This window comes from Octopus sinensis, linkage group LG9 (assembly GCF_006345805.1).
Source record: "Octopus sinensis linkage group LG9, ASM634580v1, whole genome shotgun sequence".
NCBI lineage: Eukaryota > Metazoa > Mollusca > Cephalopoda > Octopoda > Octopodidae > Octopus > Octopus sinensis.
In genome coordinates this window covers 2,360,152-2,379,088 of record NC_043005.1, presented here as the reverse complement: position 1 = coordinate 2,379,088, position 18,937 = coordinate 2,360,152, and the positions used below count along the sequence as shown (strand labels likewise).

At 37.6% G+C, this 18,937-nt stretch overlaps 1 protein-coding gene across 1 annotated transcript in view; it reads right to left on the bottom strand.

Moving 5' to 3' along the window:
- Nucleotides 1-1,251: 1,251 nt before the first annotated feature.
- LOC115215763 (bursicon-like) overlaps nucleotides 1,252-18,937 on the bottom strand; it is a 271,875-nt gene continuing 254,189 nt past the window's right edge. The window contains exons 4-5 of the mRNA XM_036505722.1: nucleotides 7,060-7,324; nucleotides 1,252-1,569 (exon numbers count right to left, since the gene is read on the bottom strand). Of these exons, the coding sequence (XP_036361615.1) occupies nucleotides 1,380-1,569; nucleotides 7,060-7,324 (455 nt within the window). The 3' untranslated portion in view covers nucleotides 1,252-1,379. The remainder of the gene's footprint in view (nucleotides 1,570-7,059; nucleotides 7,325-18,937) is intronic.

Here is an 18,937-nt window from a genome sequence, read left to right as displayed (position 1 = left end):
TTCAACAAGTATTTCTTAGATTTCATTTTATGCTCCTTTTTTTTTATTATTCCAGGTTTTCTTATTGTTTTTCGTGTTGGGTGATGTTTTTCGTGTCGCCGTAAATACAAGTATTCGTTGTGGTGTGGCATGGGAGGCGTGTTGCTGTTGCTGTTGTTGTTTGTGTCCTGAAGATGTCTACGTGGTTGGTGTTAAAGAAAGTAAATGGTGTTATTGTCTCTTACTGTTGCGCATCGTGGTGGTGGTGGTGGTGGTGGTGTGGCAGTCTCGGCGCCGTTGTTGGTGTTGGTTGCATTGGTGTTGCGGGTGGAGGTGGTGGAGGTGGTGGTAATGGTGGGCGGCGGCGGCGGTGGTGGTGGTGGTGGTGGTAGTATTGTGCTGTTGTTTGTGGTGGGGTGTCGATGTTGACAGTGTGTGGTTACTGCTGTGGTTGTTAGTTGAAGTTGCATTATTATCATTATTATCATTATTATTATTATTATTATTATTATTATTAGTAGTAGTAGTAGTAATAGTAGTAGTAGTAGTAGTAGTAGTTGTAGTAGTGGTGGTAGTAGCAGCAGCAGCAGTAGTAAATGTAGTAGTGGTGGTGGTGGTGGTAGTAGTAGTAGTAGTATTAGAGGTGGTGGTGGTAGTGGTGGTGGTGGTAGTAGTAGTAGTAGAGGTGGTGGTAGTGGTGGTGGTAGTGGTAGTGACCATTGCCATCATATTGTCTTTGTCTATTGTTATTTCCCGATGTAATCGCTCGTGTTTGTAAAGTTGCTCGTAAATACCGTTGGCCTATTGTTTGTGATAGAAGTATTGCCATGGAGAAGTGGTGGCTACAATGCCTTTCAAAGTTGCTGTTGGTTGTAATGTTTGATGATATTCTAGCGAATTAAAGTTGTTGTTGAATTTTTATAAGGGTCCACCTAAGCATGCCTTACCTCTGTTGTGTCTGTTCGTGTGCGTATATCCGTGGCTATGTAATTACCGGTGTGCGTTGGTCGGTGGGAATGGATTCGCTAGGTGTGTGTGTGTGTGTGTGTGTGGTGTGTGTGTGTGTGTGTGTGTGTGTTTGTACGATGTGGATCAATGTGTGAGTATCTTATATGAGGAAATATGCGCGAAATTGTGTTAAAATAATTACACACATAACTCTGTGTGTGTGTGTGTGTGTGTGTGTGTGTGCGTGCGTGTGCGTGCGTGTGCGTGTGTGTGTGTGTGTGTGAGTTCGTGTCTGTGTTTCTCTGGGAATTAAATGTGCGCAAATACGAGAGCGAGCGTTTACTTATTGGAATTTGTGTGTCTCTGCGCATGTTTGTTAGTGTGTCCGTAGCTAGAAAGAGATCTCTATATTTATTGTGCAATGATCAGCCGCAGAACCTGGCCGCAATCTCTCAGTTGGGCCAATGTTTTCTGGTGGACATCCTGAGCATGAGGCGCAGATCTTTAAGTGTAACCCTAGGTTTCAAAACACAAGGTCGACAATGGCAGTTAATGGCAAATTTCACAATCTTCCGCATTTTTTCACCGTTCTTGCAGTTGATTATTGCTTGTTGGAGACCAAAATCTGTGGGTTGGCAACAGCTGGAAAATACAAGAGAATAGTTTTATTTAAAGCTATACACACACACACAGACACACAGACACACACACATAAGTAAGATTCAGTTGAATTAGTTACTTAAATTGAGGCACCTCATTAGGTCGGAATAATGTACACACACAACAATATTATGTAAATATCTAACTTGGTACATAAGTACACTCCGAATGATATTCTTGCAGTTTATGTAGACAATTAGACGCAGCTATATTAAATCATTTCGAATATCTTTTATTTTGAAGTTCATTAATTCATCTGACGAAAACGGCTTCTTTACAATGATGTAAGGTTTACATTAATCAATTAAAGGAGTCGTTAGGAAAGGCCTAATGGATTGACACATGTACCTCTACTGTTACTCATATATATATGTTGTAAAATATAGTAGTAGTAGTAGTAGTAGTAGTAGTAGTAGTGACAATAATAATAATAATAAAAAGGAAGGTGGTAGAGGTCTGATCCAATCTGAAACGTCCTATAAAACGGTCACGATAGGACTCCAAGTCTACATCCAAAGTAACAGCGACGATACAACTGGTAAGGCAGCATGAACAGAGTAAGAAGGTGCACTCAGTTTCAAAGGAGGCTTATAAATACAGACGAGAGCTTAACCAGCATATTTATGATGATGATAAGGGGGACACAGCACCCACTAAGGCAGCAAAAAAGTGTAAGATAGGAAAGCTTGAAGGAAATATGGAGACTGTGGCAAGAAAGACCATAGCTGATGTAAGTATGAGAACTCTTTAGTAGCTGCAGAGTGCTGGCTTTAAAGCCGAAACGGAAGAATTTATCGTAGCGGCACAAGATCAGAGCCTCCTCACGATCAAGCTAATGTTACACATAATAGGGTAGAGAGAAAGTGTAGACTCTGCGATGACAAACTGGAGAGTATCAACCACATCGTCGACGGTTGCTCAGTCCTTGCCCGTACAGAATATAAAACGAGGCACGGTCGAGTTGGCCAATACCTGCATTGGAACGTATGCCGTCACTATGGTATTCCGTATCCTAAAAACTGGTATGAACACCATCCAGATCCAGTCACTGAAGGAGAGAATGCTACCATCCTATGGGATACTAACAATCAAATAAATATAAAAACAGACCAGACATCGTCATCAAAGACCCAAGACAAAAACTATAACTGTTAATTGATATGACAATGCCTACTGATAGAAACATCTCATCAAAGGAATTTGAAAAACTGTCCAAATATAAGCACCTTGAGATTGAGACATCTAAGATGTGGAGATTAAAAACCAAAACTAACCCTGTTATTGTAAGTGCCCTGGGAATGATCAAGAAAGGTAGTGAAACATTTTTTGGTCAGATCCTTGGGAAATCAACAATTTATGAGACTCAAAAACTTGTGTTGATATCAACCGTCCACATTCTCAGGAAGTTTCTCTTCATCTAATATATACGTACCTTAGGTCTTCGGTTGAGACCCGACCGGAAGATGAAATAAAATATAAATTAATCGGAAAATAATAATGGTGCAACGAGATAATGGAAAGCGAAATGAGGGAGCAACTGAGGATGGCGTATTTCCGAAGACTGAAGTTGGTGCTGCGCCCAAAATTGATTGGATGGAATAAAATCGAAGCAGTTAATACGTGGGTGATAGCATCATTTCGGTATGGAGCGGGAATTATAAAATGGTAAAAGAGAGAAATGAAGAAAATAGATATCAAAACCAGAAAAATGCTGTCAGTACACGGAGCCTTCCACCCTAAGAGTGGTGCTGATAGGCTGTACTTGTCCAGGGGAAAGGGTGAGAAAGATTGGATCATTTGCCAGGACTGTATCAAAGCACAGGAAAACAGCTTGGAGTGGTATATAAAAGATGCCGTGGAGCTACTGTTGAAGCACACGAAGAATACCGACCTCATGAAAACTGAAAATTGTATAACTAAAGAAAAAATTTTAATAAGAAATGAACAAAAAAAGAAGAAAAAGCATGGAAGGAAAAATGTTCGGTGGGTTTGCAAGAGATGTAAACGTCAAGACAGATAGAGAGGACCGGTGGCTATGAATGAGGAGGAGTGACCTAAAGATAGAGACAGAAGCACTCAGGAACAAGCGTTAAGGACCAATTATATGAAGTGTAGAATTGACAACACTACCGTTAGCGAGTGACCGAAATTGGCACAACTCGAATGCAAAAGACAGCATGACAATGTGGCAAGAAGGATCTATTGTGAACTCTGTGGAAATCAAAGCAAAGACGTGGTATGAGCAAACTTCAGAAGGAGTCACCGAGAATGAGAATTGCAAAATCCTGTGGGATGTAATGATCCAGTGCGATCACCTGACCAGACATTGGAAACCGGACATTATTGTGGTGAATAAAAAAGAAAGAACATGTATTATTATCAACATAGCATGTCCCAGTGGCAACAGGATCAATGAGAAAGAAGAAGAAAAAATAAACAACTATGGCGATTTAAAGTGGGAAATACGAAGGTTGTGGACAATGAGGAGAGTAGACGTGATACCAATAGTAATTGGTGCAATTGGAAGTATCAGCACTCAACTACCAACATGGCAGAAAAAGATTGGTACAAATGTAAATGTAGAACACCTACAAAAATTAGCATTGCTTGTAACTACAAGAATTATTTGCAGGGTTCTTGAAGCATGACAGTTAATAGACGTCACCTTAGTCTGCTGGCTCTGGACAGCTGACACTTTCCATCGTACCCAGCAAAATAAGCTGTGAGTTTTCATCACATAATAATAATAATAACAATAATAATAATAATGATAATAATAATAATAATAATAATAATAATAATAATAATAATAATAATAATAATAATAATAATAATAATAGTAATAATATGAGATTTTAATATGCAGTGCGACCAAGTCATAGAGGCGAGACAACCAGATATCGTTCTTATCCATAAAAATGAAAAATAAGTAAAGATAATAGATGTTGCAGGGAAGAAAGCAGCCTGCAGAGGATTGAGATTACCATCAGGAGAGACCATGGGTGAACCCGACGGTAGTGGGCATAGATATTTAGGCATTCAGGTTGGATTTCAACACCATCTTTTTTTATACGCTTTGGTGACCTTGACTTACATTTCTCCATGTAGAATGTCATCCAGCTCCAAAAAGTCATCGACCATGTCTCCATGTGCAGCCTTCTTGCGCCCACCCAGTATCTCAGGCATGATAGAGCTGCACAGTATATTCACTGGGTAATTTGCAAAGGCTTTGACCTACCTCAAGATGAAAACTAGCGGGAACACAAATCACCTCCAGTATTTGAAAATGATCACATCTCACTCCTTAGGAACTATGTTCCTCAAACTGACAGAAAGATAGATGCGAATAGGCCAGATATTATATCGAATGATTTCAGACAAAAATCATGCTTCCTCATCGATGTGACTGTCCCAATCGACAAGTCTTTCTCAAGACCTACCAAAACGTTGAGCAAGTATAAAGATCTTGAAATAGAAATTGGCAAAATGTGGACCCTGAAGACTAAAACAATACCTGTTGTCATAGGTGCCCTAGGAATGATAGCAAAAGGGGCTGATTGCTACCTAGCTCAGATATCCGGAAATCCCCAAATGGAAGAAACTCAATAAATAGTGCTCATGGGAACTGCGCATATCCTACGTAAAATATTGTCCATGTAATCCCCCAAACATCTTAATCCGTAAACAGTGTCAGAATACTTTTAAATATACAGAATAGAAAACATATTTTACAGTCATCTTAACATCAGACAATCATCTACTAATCAAATTACTTTTAAAGAAAACTTTTAATTTACTTAGGCATTCTCTAGAACAATACCGTGGGCAAAACCAAATATATGGCACCCTAGTCATAACACCAACTTGTACTTCTAACTTGTTGTCTCTTGAGGTCCCTGGGTGAGATTTGGAGTCAACTTCCACAAATACAAAGCAGAAGCCAAACATATAATAATAATAATGATAATAATAATAATAATAATAATAATAATAATAATAATAATAATAATAATAATAATAATAATAATAATAATAAAAATAATAATAAAAATAATAATAAAAATAATAATAATAATAATAATAATAATAATAAAGCTATCTGGATCAGGAAAACTGATCCAGATAGCAGCAAAACAGGAGCAAAACAAAAAACTGTTCTCAGTATTTAAGGAAGCTGACAAATACAAACAAGAAATCATGCCACCTAATAAACATGAAGAAGAAGAAGAAGAAGATGAAGAAACAACAAAAGCTATAAAACAAATGAAATCCAAACTAAAAATAGAACAGCAACGAACCATGATAAAACGATGGCAAGAAAAGCCCCTTCATGGTAAATACTGGACTAAACTAAACGCAAAAGAAATAGACAAAGAAAAATCCCAGCAATGGTTGAGAAGCTCAGGACTCAAAGCAGAAACAGGGGGATTTTTAATTGCAGCACAAGACCAAAGCCTCCCCACCAGAAATTACCAAAAACATGTAATGAAAAGAAATATTACAAGTAGCTGCAGAATATGTGGAGATGGACAAGAAACAATAAATCATATTATCTATAGCTGCCCAGTCCTGGCTAAGAAGGAATATATTCACAGACATGACAGAGTTGGAACCTACATACATTGGAAGCTATGCCAACATTATGGAATAACAACAGAAAAAAGATGGTATAGGCACACACCAGAAAAGGTCACAGAAAACGAGAAGGCAACCATACTCTGGGATATGGCGATACACACAGATAGAGAAATTAAGGCCAACAGACCAGATATAGTTGTCAGAGATCATGAAGAAAAAAAATGCTTTCTAATTGATGTATCAATACCGGCAGATGACAACGTGTCTCTAAAAGAAATGGAGAAACTCTCAAAATACAAAGACCTGGAAATAGAGGTAACCAGAATGTGGAATCTGAAAACAGAAACAATTCCTATCATAGTAGGTGCATTAGGCATGATAAAAAATATTCAGACAAATACATAACAAAAGCACCAGGACTTACAAACACATATAACATACAGAAAATTGCACTACTAGGCACTGCACACATCCTACGCAGAACACTTTCCATACAATAACCATCAGAGCATCACAACAAATCACAGCACATACCCAAGGCACACAGAGCTGCGCTCGGTAGTGAAGTGAAAGCACGCTATAAAAATAAAACTACTGAATAATAATAATAATGATAAAAATAATAATAATAATAATAATAATAATAATAAAAATAATAATAATAATAATAATAATAATAATAATAAAAATAATAATATAATAATAATAATAATAAAAATAATAATAAATAATAATAATAAAAATAATAATAATAAAAAAAAAAAAAAAAAATAATAATAATAATAATAATATAATAATAATAATAATAATAATAATAATAATAATATAATAATAATAATAATAATGAGAATAATAATAATAATAATAATAATAATAATAATAATGTATAGTCACCTGCAGGAACGAATGACTCTTGTGAGGTTACTGTTCATTTCGGTGTATGAATAACATTGACCTCTACAGCCAAATGTTTTGATGATGCTGCTTGAACAGCGATGCTCTTTCTCCCGGGGAGGATGGATGCTCATTATAACTCCTTGTACGCCACATTTTGAGTTATTGGTTGTATAAGCCGTTCTTATGAAGGACAAACTTAAGGGGTTGGCGGTAACAAAGCGTTCGGGAACGAAAACACTCACAGCATAAATGTATAAACTCCCTGCAATCACAACAGAAAGAAACGGACTTATATTTACACGATTCGATAATTGCATGATGACACACACACACACACAACGCACATACACACAGGCACATACGCATACACACACACATTTATCTATCGATCTGTCTGTCTGTCTGGCTGGCTGCCTGTCTACCATTCTTTCTTCATATGAGCCAATATGTGGCTTTGTCTTGGTGTGGTCTGACCATACCAATACAAAAGCCACACCTCTTTACCTCCCCCTCTTCCTCACAAATTTCTTTCTTCTTTCTCCTCCCTTGCTTGGCAAACTCCACAAAATTCTGTGTATATAAAAAGGCCTAGAAATTTAACTTTAAACCATTTTTTGATAAATCCGATAACGAAAGAGAGCGTTAAAAATGTAAATAAATAAAAAAATATAGATAATCATCCAAAATTATGACTACTTTATTATTCTACAGACACACGCACACATTTATAAATAACTTAATGTATATATATATATATATACATATGCATACACACACACACACACAATCACACACATACACACACACACACACACACACACACACACACACACATATATATATATATAAATAGAGAGAGAGAGTTATATATATATTCATCGCCAAGCTAACGTTGCAGTCCAGAGAAATAGGACGAATGCTGCCGTAATTATCTCCACGGGGCCATCGCCTCTAGCTAGCTATGTGTCACACAGATGTGCATCCGTAACACCTTCGAACAGGGGAGGTCATCAACTGCCCATTGCTGGTTCAGCCACCAAAGACCGGTTTCGGGTTTTTTGCCCCTTATCAATGTAGAGTAGCTAATTACGTTATGGATTCTCTTGTCGTGACCGACAAATGATGGTTCAGTAAAATAAAGAACTGATCAGGTTCTGTGGACACGAATGTGTCTCTTGATGCCTGCTGGTGCCTTGCAACACTTTTGGCAAATGTAACAAGTTGAGGATTCTGTTTGCTTGAGTGCTTGTAGATTATTTATTATGTGTTACTTTGAGTGAATGGCAAGGCCTACTTTGCTTCGTGCCACAAAACACAGACAGGTATATGTTTATATATATATATATATAATTAAAAATGAGGGTGTCTAAGAGACACCAACATCCATAATATGGATACTTAAATATCGATATTATCCTCATATATATATATATATATATATTATATATATATACATACACACGCACATATATATATATATATACATATGCATACACACACACACACACAATCACACACATACACACACACACACACACACACACACACACACACACACACATATATATATATATATAAATAGAGAGAGAGAGTTATATATATATTCATCGCCAAGCTAACGTTGCAGTCCAGAGAAATAGGACGAATGCTGCCGTTAATTATCTCCACGGGGCCATCGCCTCTAGCTAGCTATGTGTCACACAGATGTGCATCCGTAACACCTTCGAACAGGGGAGGTCATCAACTGCCCATTGCTGGTTCAGCCACCAAAGACCGGTTTCGGGTTTTTTGCCCCTTATCAATGTAGAGTAGCTAATTACGTTATGGATTCTCTTGTCGTGACCGACAAATGATGGTTCAGTAAAATAAAGAACTGATCAGGTTCTGTGGACACGAATGTGTCTCTTGATGCCTGCTGGTGCCTTGCAACACTTTTGGCAAATGTAACAAGTTGAGGATTCTGTTTGCTTGAGTGCTTGTAGATTATTTATTATGTGTTACTTTGAGTGAATGGCAAGGCCTACTTTGCTTCGTGCCACAAAACACAGACAGGTATATGTTTATATATATATATATATATAATTAAAAATGAGGGTGTCTAAGAGACACCAACATCCATAATATGGATACTTAAATATCGATATTATCCTCATATATATATATATATATATATATATATATATATACATACACACGCACATATATATATATATATACACACACACACACACACATATATATATATATATATATATACATATATATATATGAGAGGTATTGGTATCCAGAAATGGCAGGTAAGGCTATATAAGTACCTTGCAATCTACACGTGGACGATCATACAGAACCCTACTACCCTATATCTTCTCACTGCAACCTTAAGGATCTTAAGAAGGACTTGATAACAAAACCATCTATGCACTTCATATGCCCTACTACATCTAACCTGAGAAGAATAAGCAAGAACATTCTGGATAAAATAATACCAATCTTCAAGGAGAAATTGAACGTCAGCTTATGGTCCTGTACATTTGAAGTCATAACATGGTTCCATTTCTTGAAGAACAAAAACACTTCTTCATTCCTAAAATTTAGTATAAATAATTATTTATCCATTTCTCCCAAACTTCTAAACCAAACTCCCTACTAGCTAGGAATCAAACTAACCTAACCCTATTAGAAATTAACATAATTCTTAAAGCCCGTAAAAGTGTCATTTCTTTTGAGGACAAACTTTGGTGTTGAGCCAACTACTATAACAATAACAATAGCTATAGCAAATTCTTTGACATTACTATGGGATCATCCGACTCTACCTCAAGTCACCGACCTCGTTGGACTATTCCTACTCCATCAGCTCCGAATACCCTTCCCTAACATCAAGGGAAGTCTATACAGAGAGGACACTTTACTGGTCACCGGAAGATCTGCACACATTTTTCTCTAACCTCAATCTATCCATTACTTTTGAAAATTCCCACAAAACTACTGATTTTTTAGACGTCACTTTAAACTTAGATAAGGTAATGGTTGGGCTTGTTTTATGGAGAGTTTGGGGAAGTATCTAAGTTTAAAGTGACGTGTATTTGTGGTGATTGGAATTAATGTTTAAACATTAATTCCAATCACCACAAATACACATTTGATAATATAGTTAAGAGGATCTCAATTCGTAAATATGACATCATCCACTGAAGAAATATTCATAACCACGCCCCATAGTACAACCAAGCGCTCCCTGCCAGCGACTTTTCCAAACAAGTAAAATACATCCCTAATTCTTGGCTCAAGTAACATATATCTCAACTCATATCACAATGACATGGTAACCATCATAATCATAACAGGTCATAATGCACTATACTAGAACCCCAGGAGGCCCTGATTACGACAGCTTAGACCCAAATGCATATAACTCTAGGTCAAAAGTTAAAACAGCTAGAAAGAACAGGCCATATAACCCCCTCTAATTTATAAAAATATAGATTATACTACGCTTGCTTCTGAAGTAGGTATTTTTGTAGTCCTATGGTGGTTATTTTGGAATAGCTTTCTAGCTGTATAAGGTCTCCACCACCTCCTATACGTTGTATATATAGCCTTTCTATGTCAGATGTTGGGTGGTGCATCATAAATCCTGTATTTATTTTTCTTGTTTTCCTGTCTATTTTGGTTAGTTCATTTAGTGTCCAGTTAAGGATATTGTAGCTGTAATTTATAACTGGGATGGCTAAAGTGTTAATACCTATTATCTTGTTTTTAGCATTGAGCTCTGTTTTTAGTATTGATCTAACTCATCTATAGTATTCTTTCTTTATTTTCTCTTTCATTTGTGTGTGTTGTATCGTATCTAGTTCATTGATTCCTAAGTATTTGTATGCCTGGCTTTGGTCTAATTCTTTTATTTCATTGGTTTTATCTAGTGTGATGTTGCTACTCTTAACTAGTTTTCCTCTTTTCAGGGTTGCTTTGGCACATTTTTCTAATCCAAATTTCATATCTATTTCTTTGGTAAATCCATGAACTGTCTGTAGTAGTGTTTCCAGCTGTTTATCATTTGTAGCGTATAGTTTTAGGTCATCCATATATAAAAGGTGGTTGATTGTTTTGCCGTAACATTTGTATCCGCATCCAGATCTATTTAGCATGTCAGATAGAGGTGTCAGTGCCAAGCAGAAAAGGAGTGGAGAGAGCGTGTCTCCCTGGAATTTTCCTCTTCTAATGGGGATGTCTTTGGTTTTCACAAGTCCCTCTTTTGTTTGGAGCTGTAGCACTGTCTACCATGTATTCATAGAATGTCTTATGTATTTTATAATTATTGGTGGTACCTCGATCATGGTTAATGTTTCGAGGATCCACGTGTGGGGAATACTATCAAAAGCCTTTCGGTAGTCGATCATGGCCATATTGAGAACTTTCTTTCTGCGGCTGTTTTCAGTTATGGCTTTATTGATCATTAGTTGATCTTTACAGCCATATGAGCCCTTGCAGCATCACTTCTGCGCTTCTGGAAACAGGTTGTTTTCTTCCAGATGCTTGCTTAATCTCTGCGATATCATTGTGGTAAAGGCTTTGTAAATTGTAGAGAGACAGGTTATAGGTCTGTACTTTTGTGGTTTTGCCGTTTCATTGAATTTGGTAATTAGGATGGCTTTCCCTTTCGTGAGCCATTCAGGCATTGTCTCTGGCTCTGCTAGTATGTCGTTAAAGTTTTCAGCCAGCTATTTGTGCATTCCTGCCAGATGTTTTAACCAGAAGTTGGGGAACTTGTCGTGCCCAGGTGCATTCTAGTTGCTTAGTCTTTGCAGTGCCTGGGTGACCTCTTCAGTTGTTATAGTTGGGTTTGTTATATGGGGAGTTTTGGGAGGTTTCTAAGTTTAAAGTGACGCACTTTCTATAAAGGAGTTGTTGTGCTAACAGACCACGAAACATGGTTGAAATTCCTCAGATAGTCCTTTTCTGAAATTGCTCCTTCGCCGATCATATTTCTTTCCAAAATTCTTCCACTTCTGCTGGTGGTACTGCATTGATATCTATTTTATTTTTGCCAAGTTTTTGGTAGAATTTTTTGGGGTTGGAGTTGAACTGTTCGTTTTGTTCAAAGAAACGTTGGCGTTTCTCGTCCCGGCGGATCCTTTGTGCTTTGGCAAGGATATCCTGCTTTAGCTTTTCTTTTATCTCAGGTAAATCTTTTTCTGTGATGTTGTATTTGCGGAGTATTTTTGTTTTCTTTTTGTTGCTTAGTAGCGTTGATTGTCTACCGATTTCATTAAGAATCGACAGATCTTTTCTCATTTCTTGTATTTTGTTTTGGATGTTATTTATCCACAGGGTTTGTTTGGGTGGTGGTCCTCCTGCTTGGATGGGTTCGAGGGAGTATCCAGCTTCTTTTGTCGCTGCTGCCTATATCATGTCATTTAGCTCAGTGATATTGCTATTTGTTTCTGTGGCTATCAGTTCCGTGACGACCAGGTTTATACAATTTATTATTGATGTTGTTTTATTGTCTATTTTGATTTTTGGGAGGTATGGTCGGTGGTCCGTTCTGAGATCTGTGGTTTTCAGTTTTTTGATTATTCTCATTTTCAGAGTATCATAATCATTAGGCTCTTCTTCACTGTGTCCAGGTTTTAGATTTTTTCGCCTTCCTTCTCATTCATATGTTTGTCTTTTGTGTTTTGGTTTGGTGCTTTTTGTACATTATTATACACCCCTAGGGTCTGGGTTTGTTGTCTTTTGTTTACTTCGTTTTTGTCATTTATCAGTCAGAATATCTAAGGCAGCAGTTTTTTTTTATCATCATCATCATCATCATCATCATCATCATCATCATCATCATCACCACCACCACCACCACCACCACCACCACCACCACCACCATAATCATCATCATCATCATCATCATCATCATCATTATTATTATCATTATCATTATTATCATTATTATTATTATTATTATTATTCAGTAGTTTTATTTTTATAGCGTGCTTTCACTTCACTACCGAGCGCAGCTCTGTGTGCCTTGGGTATGTGCTGTGATTTGTTGTGATGCTCTGATGGTTATTGTATGGAAAGTGTTCTGCGTAGGATGTGTGCAGTGCCTAGTAGTGCAATTTTCTGTATGTTATATGTGTTTGTAAGTCCTGGTGTTTTTGTTATGTATTTGTCTGAATATTTTTTTATCATGCCTAATGCACCTACTATGATAGGAATTGTTTCTGTTTTCAGATTCCACATTATTATTATTATTATTATTATTATTATTATTATTATTATTATTATTATTATTATTATTATTATTATTATTATTATTATTATTATTATTATTATTATCATTATTATTATTATTATTATTATTATTATTATTATTATTATTATTATTATTATTATTATTATTATTATTATTATTATTATTATTATTATTATTATTATTATTATTATTATTTGCCTTTAATCTGCATGTTTGTTACATCGTTCTGGGGCGAGTGAAGGATAAGAGATGCCACAGTATGACGGAAAGCTTGGGGAGAGCAAGTGTTAGGGGCAGAAGCGAAATATCTTCATGGAATACAACGCAGACATTTAAACGGATAGGGTTTTTTCTAAGGATGTGGGCAGTACGCGTCAGCTCAATCTCTTTGATTTCTTTGAGACATGGTTCTCCTGGGATATTATCTAGATGTTTCTGACATCTCTTTTTTATCATACCTAGGGCACCTACAACAACAAGAACAATTCTCGCTTTAATATGTCACATCTTTTGTATTTCAATTTCCAGGTGTTTATATTGACTCAAATTGTCAAATTCCTTGACAGATATATTTTTATCAGTGGGAACACTTACATCTATTAGTCTACAAGTATTTTTTTCTCTGTCTTTAATGATTATGCCTGGTCGATTGACTTGGATCGTTCTGTCGGTGTTGACTGGGAAATCCCAGAGGATAGGGACGTTTATACCTTCAACGACTGACTCAAGATGATGGTCGTACCAGTAAGTAGGAGCGCTGATTTTGTAGTGTTTACATATTTCTCTATGTAAATACTGTCCTACCCTATCGTAGCGATTTTTGTATTCGTTTGGTGTCAGCACAGAACATCCCGAAACGAGATGGTCCATTGTTTCGTCAAATGTGTTGCAGAATCTGCATTTAGGGTCAGAACCGTTTTGAAGGGCGTTAGCCTGGTAGTGTTTTGTGCGCAAGCTTTGATGTTGTGCCACCACTATGAAACCTTCAGTCTCTGGTTTCAGTCCTGAGCTTCTCAATGGGTTGTTGCCTGGTCTACATCAGCATTTCGACTTCGAAGTATATACTGTCCATGCAGAGGCTTCTGGCTCCACCGCCCCTCAATTTGTTTCTACCCGTTCTTTTTTGCAGTCTGCTCGATCCGTTTTGCTTGTTTTGTGGCAGACGTATCAGGTTGTTCATCGATTTTAGAGTTCTTTTGCATGACACAGTTGTTAGGATGTTACACTCACGATCGCGAGGTCATGATTTCAATTCCTAGACCGGTTGGTGCGTTGTGTTCTTGAGCAAAACAATTCATCTCACGTTGCTTTGCGATCACTTCGATACATGACGCCTACCTGTTCAGGTACACGTCGACTTGATGGAGAAAGTAAGCTAATGTGCGGCGCGAACATTTGATCACTACAAAACAGATCATTTTTGCAGGTCGTTCAGCAATACCGAACACTCATACATTATCTTCCACTGAAGTGTCCTCCTCCTCCTCTCCCTCCTCCCCTCCTCTTCCCCTCCCCCTCCTCCTCATCATCAATGGTGGTAGCTGTAGTATTACTTGTGACGTGTGGTGTTGGTGTTCGTAATGGTTGCGGTAGTGTCTGCAACGGCGTTGGTAACGCTGACACCAGTGTCGGTTGCACGACGACGATTATGACGATGATGATCGTTGTTTTTGGTGTGTTGGTGGTGGTCTTTATGGTGACGCTGATGATGGTTGTGTCAGCGGTGATAATGGCGGTGTTGGCGGTAGAGGAAATCTTTAGGAAGTTGGTGGTGGTTTACACTCAGGTGCAGCTCATGGCACTGGTGGAAGCGGTGGTAGTGATGGTGGTAGTGATGGCGGCGGTAGTGGTGTGTTAGTTGCGGTTGATGGTCATATGGTTTTAATGAACCGATTTCTATTCAATGCCAAACTTCCTGTCCCATCATCAATCTGTGAGGCTTCATAACTGAGATGGAGAAGAGGTGAACACCACTTTTCATCTTGTAACACACACACATACACGCAAACATCACAGGTGCGCGCACGCATACACACACATGCATCCACCGACCCACCCAAAACAAACTCCTACGCATAAACATCTAAACGGACACAGGCTTACACGAAGATATGCTCACACACACCTAACAAAATTCTCGACATCCTCGTCAATAGTATTTGCTCCGATCCCAAAGAACCAAAGAACCAAATAAACAATCTGAACAGAACGCCGATAATGAATCAATTAAATATGCTTCTCTCACTAATTTGTTTGTTTTGTCTAATTAATTAATTAATTGAAAGTTTAACAAAGGAGTTTCATGTTTATTTCTCTAGTTGTGAGCACGTGTGTATATCTGTGTCTGTATAGATGCATGTTTAAACGAACACACACACACACACACACACACACACACACACACACACACACACCACACACACACACAAACAGACACACACACCAGTATTTGTTTGTTTCTACCAAACAGGTAAATAGTACTCAACGCTGAGGTAGAGTGTATTTTATTTCGGTTTCTTCATTAACCTGTTGTTCAGGAATTTCCTCGACGTCTGGCCAGTTCCCAAGACAAGAAGAAAACTAAATCTAGTCTCTCTAGTCTCTGGAAAAGAGTACACATCGAGAAGAATCAAATGGTTAGGGCGCTGGTATCCCTTCGACACCTGGCGTGCAGCACACCGTGTCGCCCATCCAGGTAACGTTGATTTGATGGAGGGACAGTGCTAAAGAACAGCACGAATATTTGATCATTACAAGCAAAACATTTGTAAGGCTTGTTCAGCAAAGAATTGTGGAATCCTCGTCTAGGATTTCACATATTGCTTAACAGATATATTTTTATCAGTGGAAACTGATACATACATACATACATACATACATACATACATACATACATACATAGATGCATGCACACATTCGTACACACATATACATGCATATTTACACACATATACGTATACAAACTCATCTAAGTGTACATACATACATTCATGCACACACACATATGTATATACTCTTTTTCTCTTTTAGTCTTTTACTTGTTTCAGTTATTTGAGTGTGGCCATGCTGGAGCACAGCCTTTAGTCGAGCAAATCGACCTCAGGATTTATTCTTTGTAAGCCTAGTACTTATTTATCGGTCTCTTTTGGCGAACTGCTACGGGGACGTAAACACACCAGCATCGGTTGTCAAGCGATGTTGGGGTACAAACACATACACACGTATACATGTAAATACATATATACGATGGACTCCTTTCAGCTTCCATCTACCAAATCCACTGACAAGGCTTTGGTCGGCCCGAGGCTATAGTAGAAGACACTTGCCCAAGGTGTCACGCAGGGGGACTGAACCCGGAACCATGTGGTTGGTAAGTAAGCAACTTACCATACAGCCACTCTTGCGCCTATATGTATATATCTGTATATATATATATATATATATATATATATATATATATATATATATATATATATATATATATATATAAAACTTTGAAGTGCTCGGAACTTTCCAGGACGTTCCACCCTCGGAGGTTCCCATGAGTCTCATCCTCGGAACTTTCCAAGTGGTTCCATCCGATGAAGTTTCCAGGATATCATCGGAACTTTCCAGGAAGTTCCACCCTCGGAAGTTTCCGGGGAGTTTCATCTTCGGAACTTTCCAGAAAATTCTCGGAACTTTCAAGGAAGTCCCATCTTCGGAAGTTTCCAGGAAGCCTCGTCCTCGGGGCTTTCCAGGAAATCCTCCGAAGTTTCAAGGAAGCTTAAAGTCTCACCCTCTGAACTTTCGCTGAAAATCCGTGGAATTTCAGGAGGCTCCATCCTCGGAACTTTCCAGGAAATTCTCAGAACTTCCAAGGAAGTTCCAACCTCGGAATTTTCCAGGAAGCCTCACCCTCGGAACTTCCCAGGATATCCCCGGAACTTTCCATGAAGTCCTCTGAATTTTCCGAGAAGTCTAAAGTATCTCCTCGGAACTTTCCAAGAATTTCTGGGAACTTTCCAGGAAGCCCCATCCTCGCTTCTGCTTATAACATGGGTAAGGTTGTTCGGAAGCAGGTGGTTTTGTTGTTAAACCGCAGTTTAGGTTATATAGAAGACAATGGATGTAATAACAAGGGGAAACTCGTGGTTTTTTCTGGTATGCTTTTAATTTAATTAGATAACAAAGATGAAGGAAGCAAAGATGAAGGTAGCATCTACGATTTACCAATAGGCTACAGTCTGACAAATAACTTAGCCACAATGAGTAATAAAAAAAAAACTAGACAAATTCTGTGAAACTAGACAGATTGTGAACAGTAAAGATAAAACCAACCAACTAATAGAACTAAACCGTCCACCAACGCAGCGCCTCCTGCTAACTTAGGTGCAGATCTCAATAACATTAGCCCCCCCCCATACAACACGAACGAAGATGCACCTAACTATTTATGCGGCTGTAGGGATAGAACAAAGTGTCATTTCTCAAATGTATGCAAGAGAAATAGATTAGTTTACCAATGTGACGTCCGCACAAATAACCAGACGAAATCACTCATAGGTACAACTAAGAACCAAATGATTCTCAGATATAATGCAGTGGTGTATTTGAATCTCATAAATAATTCTTGATTGCAGCGATTATTACTCCATTCCTTTTGTTGGTCAAATGCTTGATTATGAGTAATATCTGCAAAGCCTTCCACGATACATAACCGACAATCGCTTCTGTCTCATTAATAATGTTTTATCATGTTAATTCTGTATTCTAGTGGATAAAACTGCGGACGTTGGGTTCTGCCAAAGAAGTAATGGTTCAAATATTTGTATCTCTACATGGAAAGCAGCCAACTCACCCTTAAACCATATATACTGTAGTTCTAAATATAAACACATAAAGGCAGGGTGATAACAGCTGGACTGTCTTTTATTTTAGCATTGATTAAGTCGAACCGATCTAGGAGTAAACTACATTAAGTACCTAAATTATGTTCAGCTCAACTTTACTACGTCCAACAATACCAGGGCCAGGAAATTTGGCAGAACTTTCTTGGAAATCTTTTGGTTCGGCGCCATTCGGTTTTAAGACGAAATGGATTGGTGATCGAAAGGAATTATCCATTTCCATCGTAACAGACAAATAAAACAGTTTTAAAATTCTCTTTAGATATATGTTGTCATTGGTGTCGTTATTGTTTTGTAATATTTTTAAAATGCACTTAAATTGTTTTTGGATTTGAATCGTTTATTTTTAACTTGCATTTAAACTAATTATAAATACGTTTGGTTAAATAAAAAATACTTTTGTGGAAAAAGAAATCGGGAAGAGTCGAGGGAAAGTCGAGGGAGAGTCGAGGGGGAGTACAAAATAGAATTTGTTACTACTGTTTGGTTTCAGAATCTTAATTTAGCCAAAATAGAACTGGAGAAAAGAAAGGAAAAGACGTTATGACTTTGAAGAAAACAAAACAATCAACAAAATACAAACAAAAGAAAAGATGAATTTATAAAGAAAACCAAAGAGAACGAACAAAAGGAAGAATGTTTAGGAAGAGAGAAAAAGAAGGGGACTAAATAAGGATAACTTAATTTAGTGAGAGATACAGAGTTGTAGAATGAAAAACTTTATAAAAAGATGTTG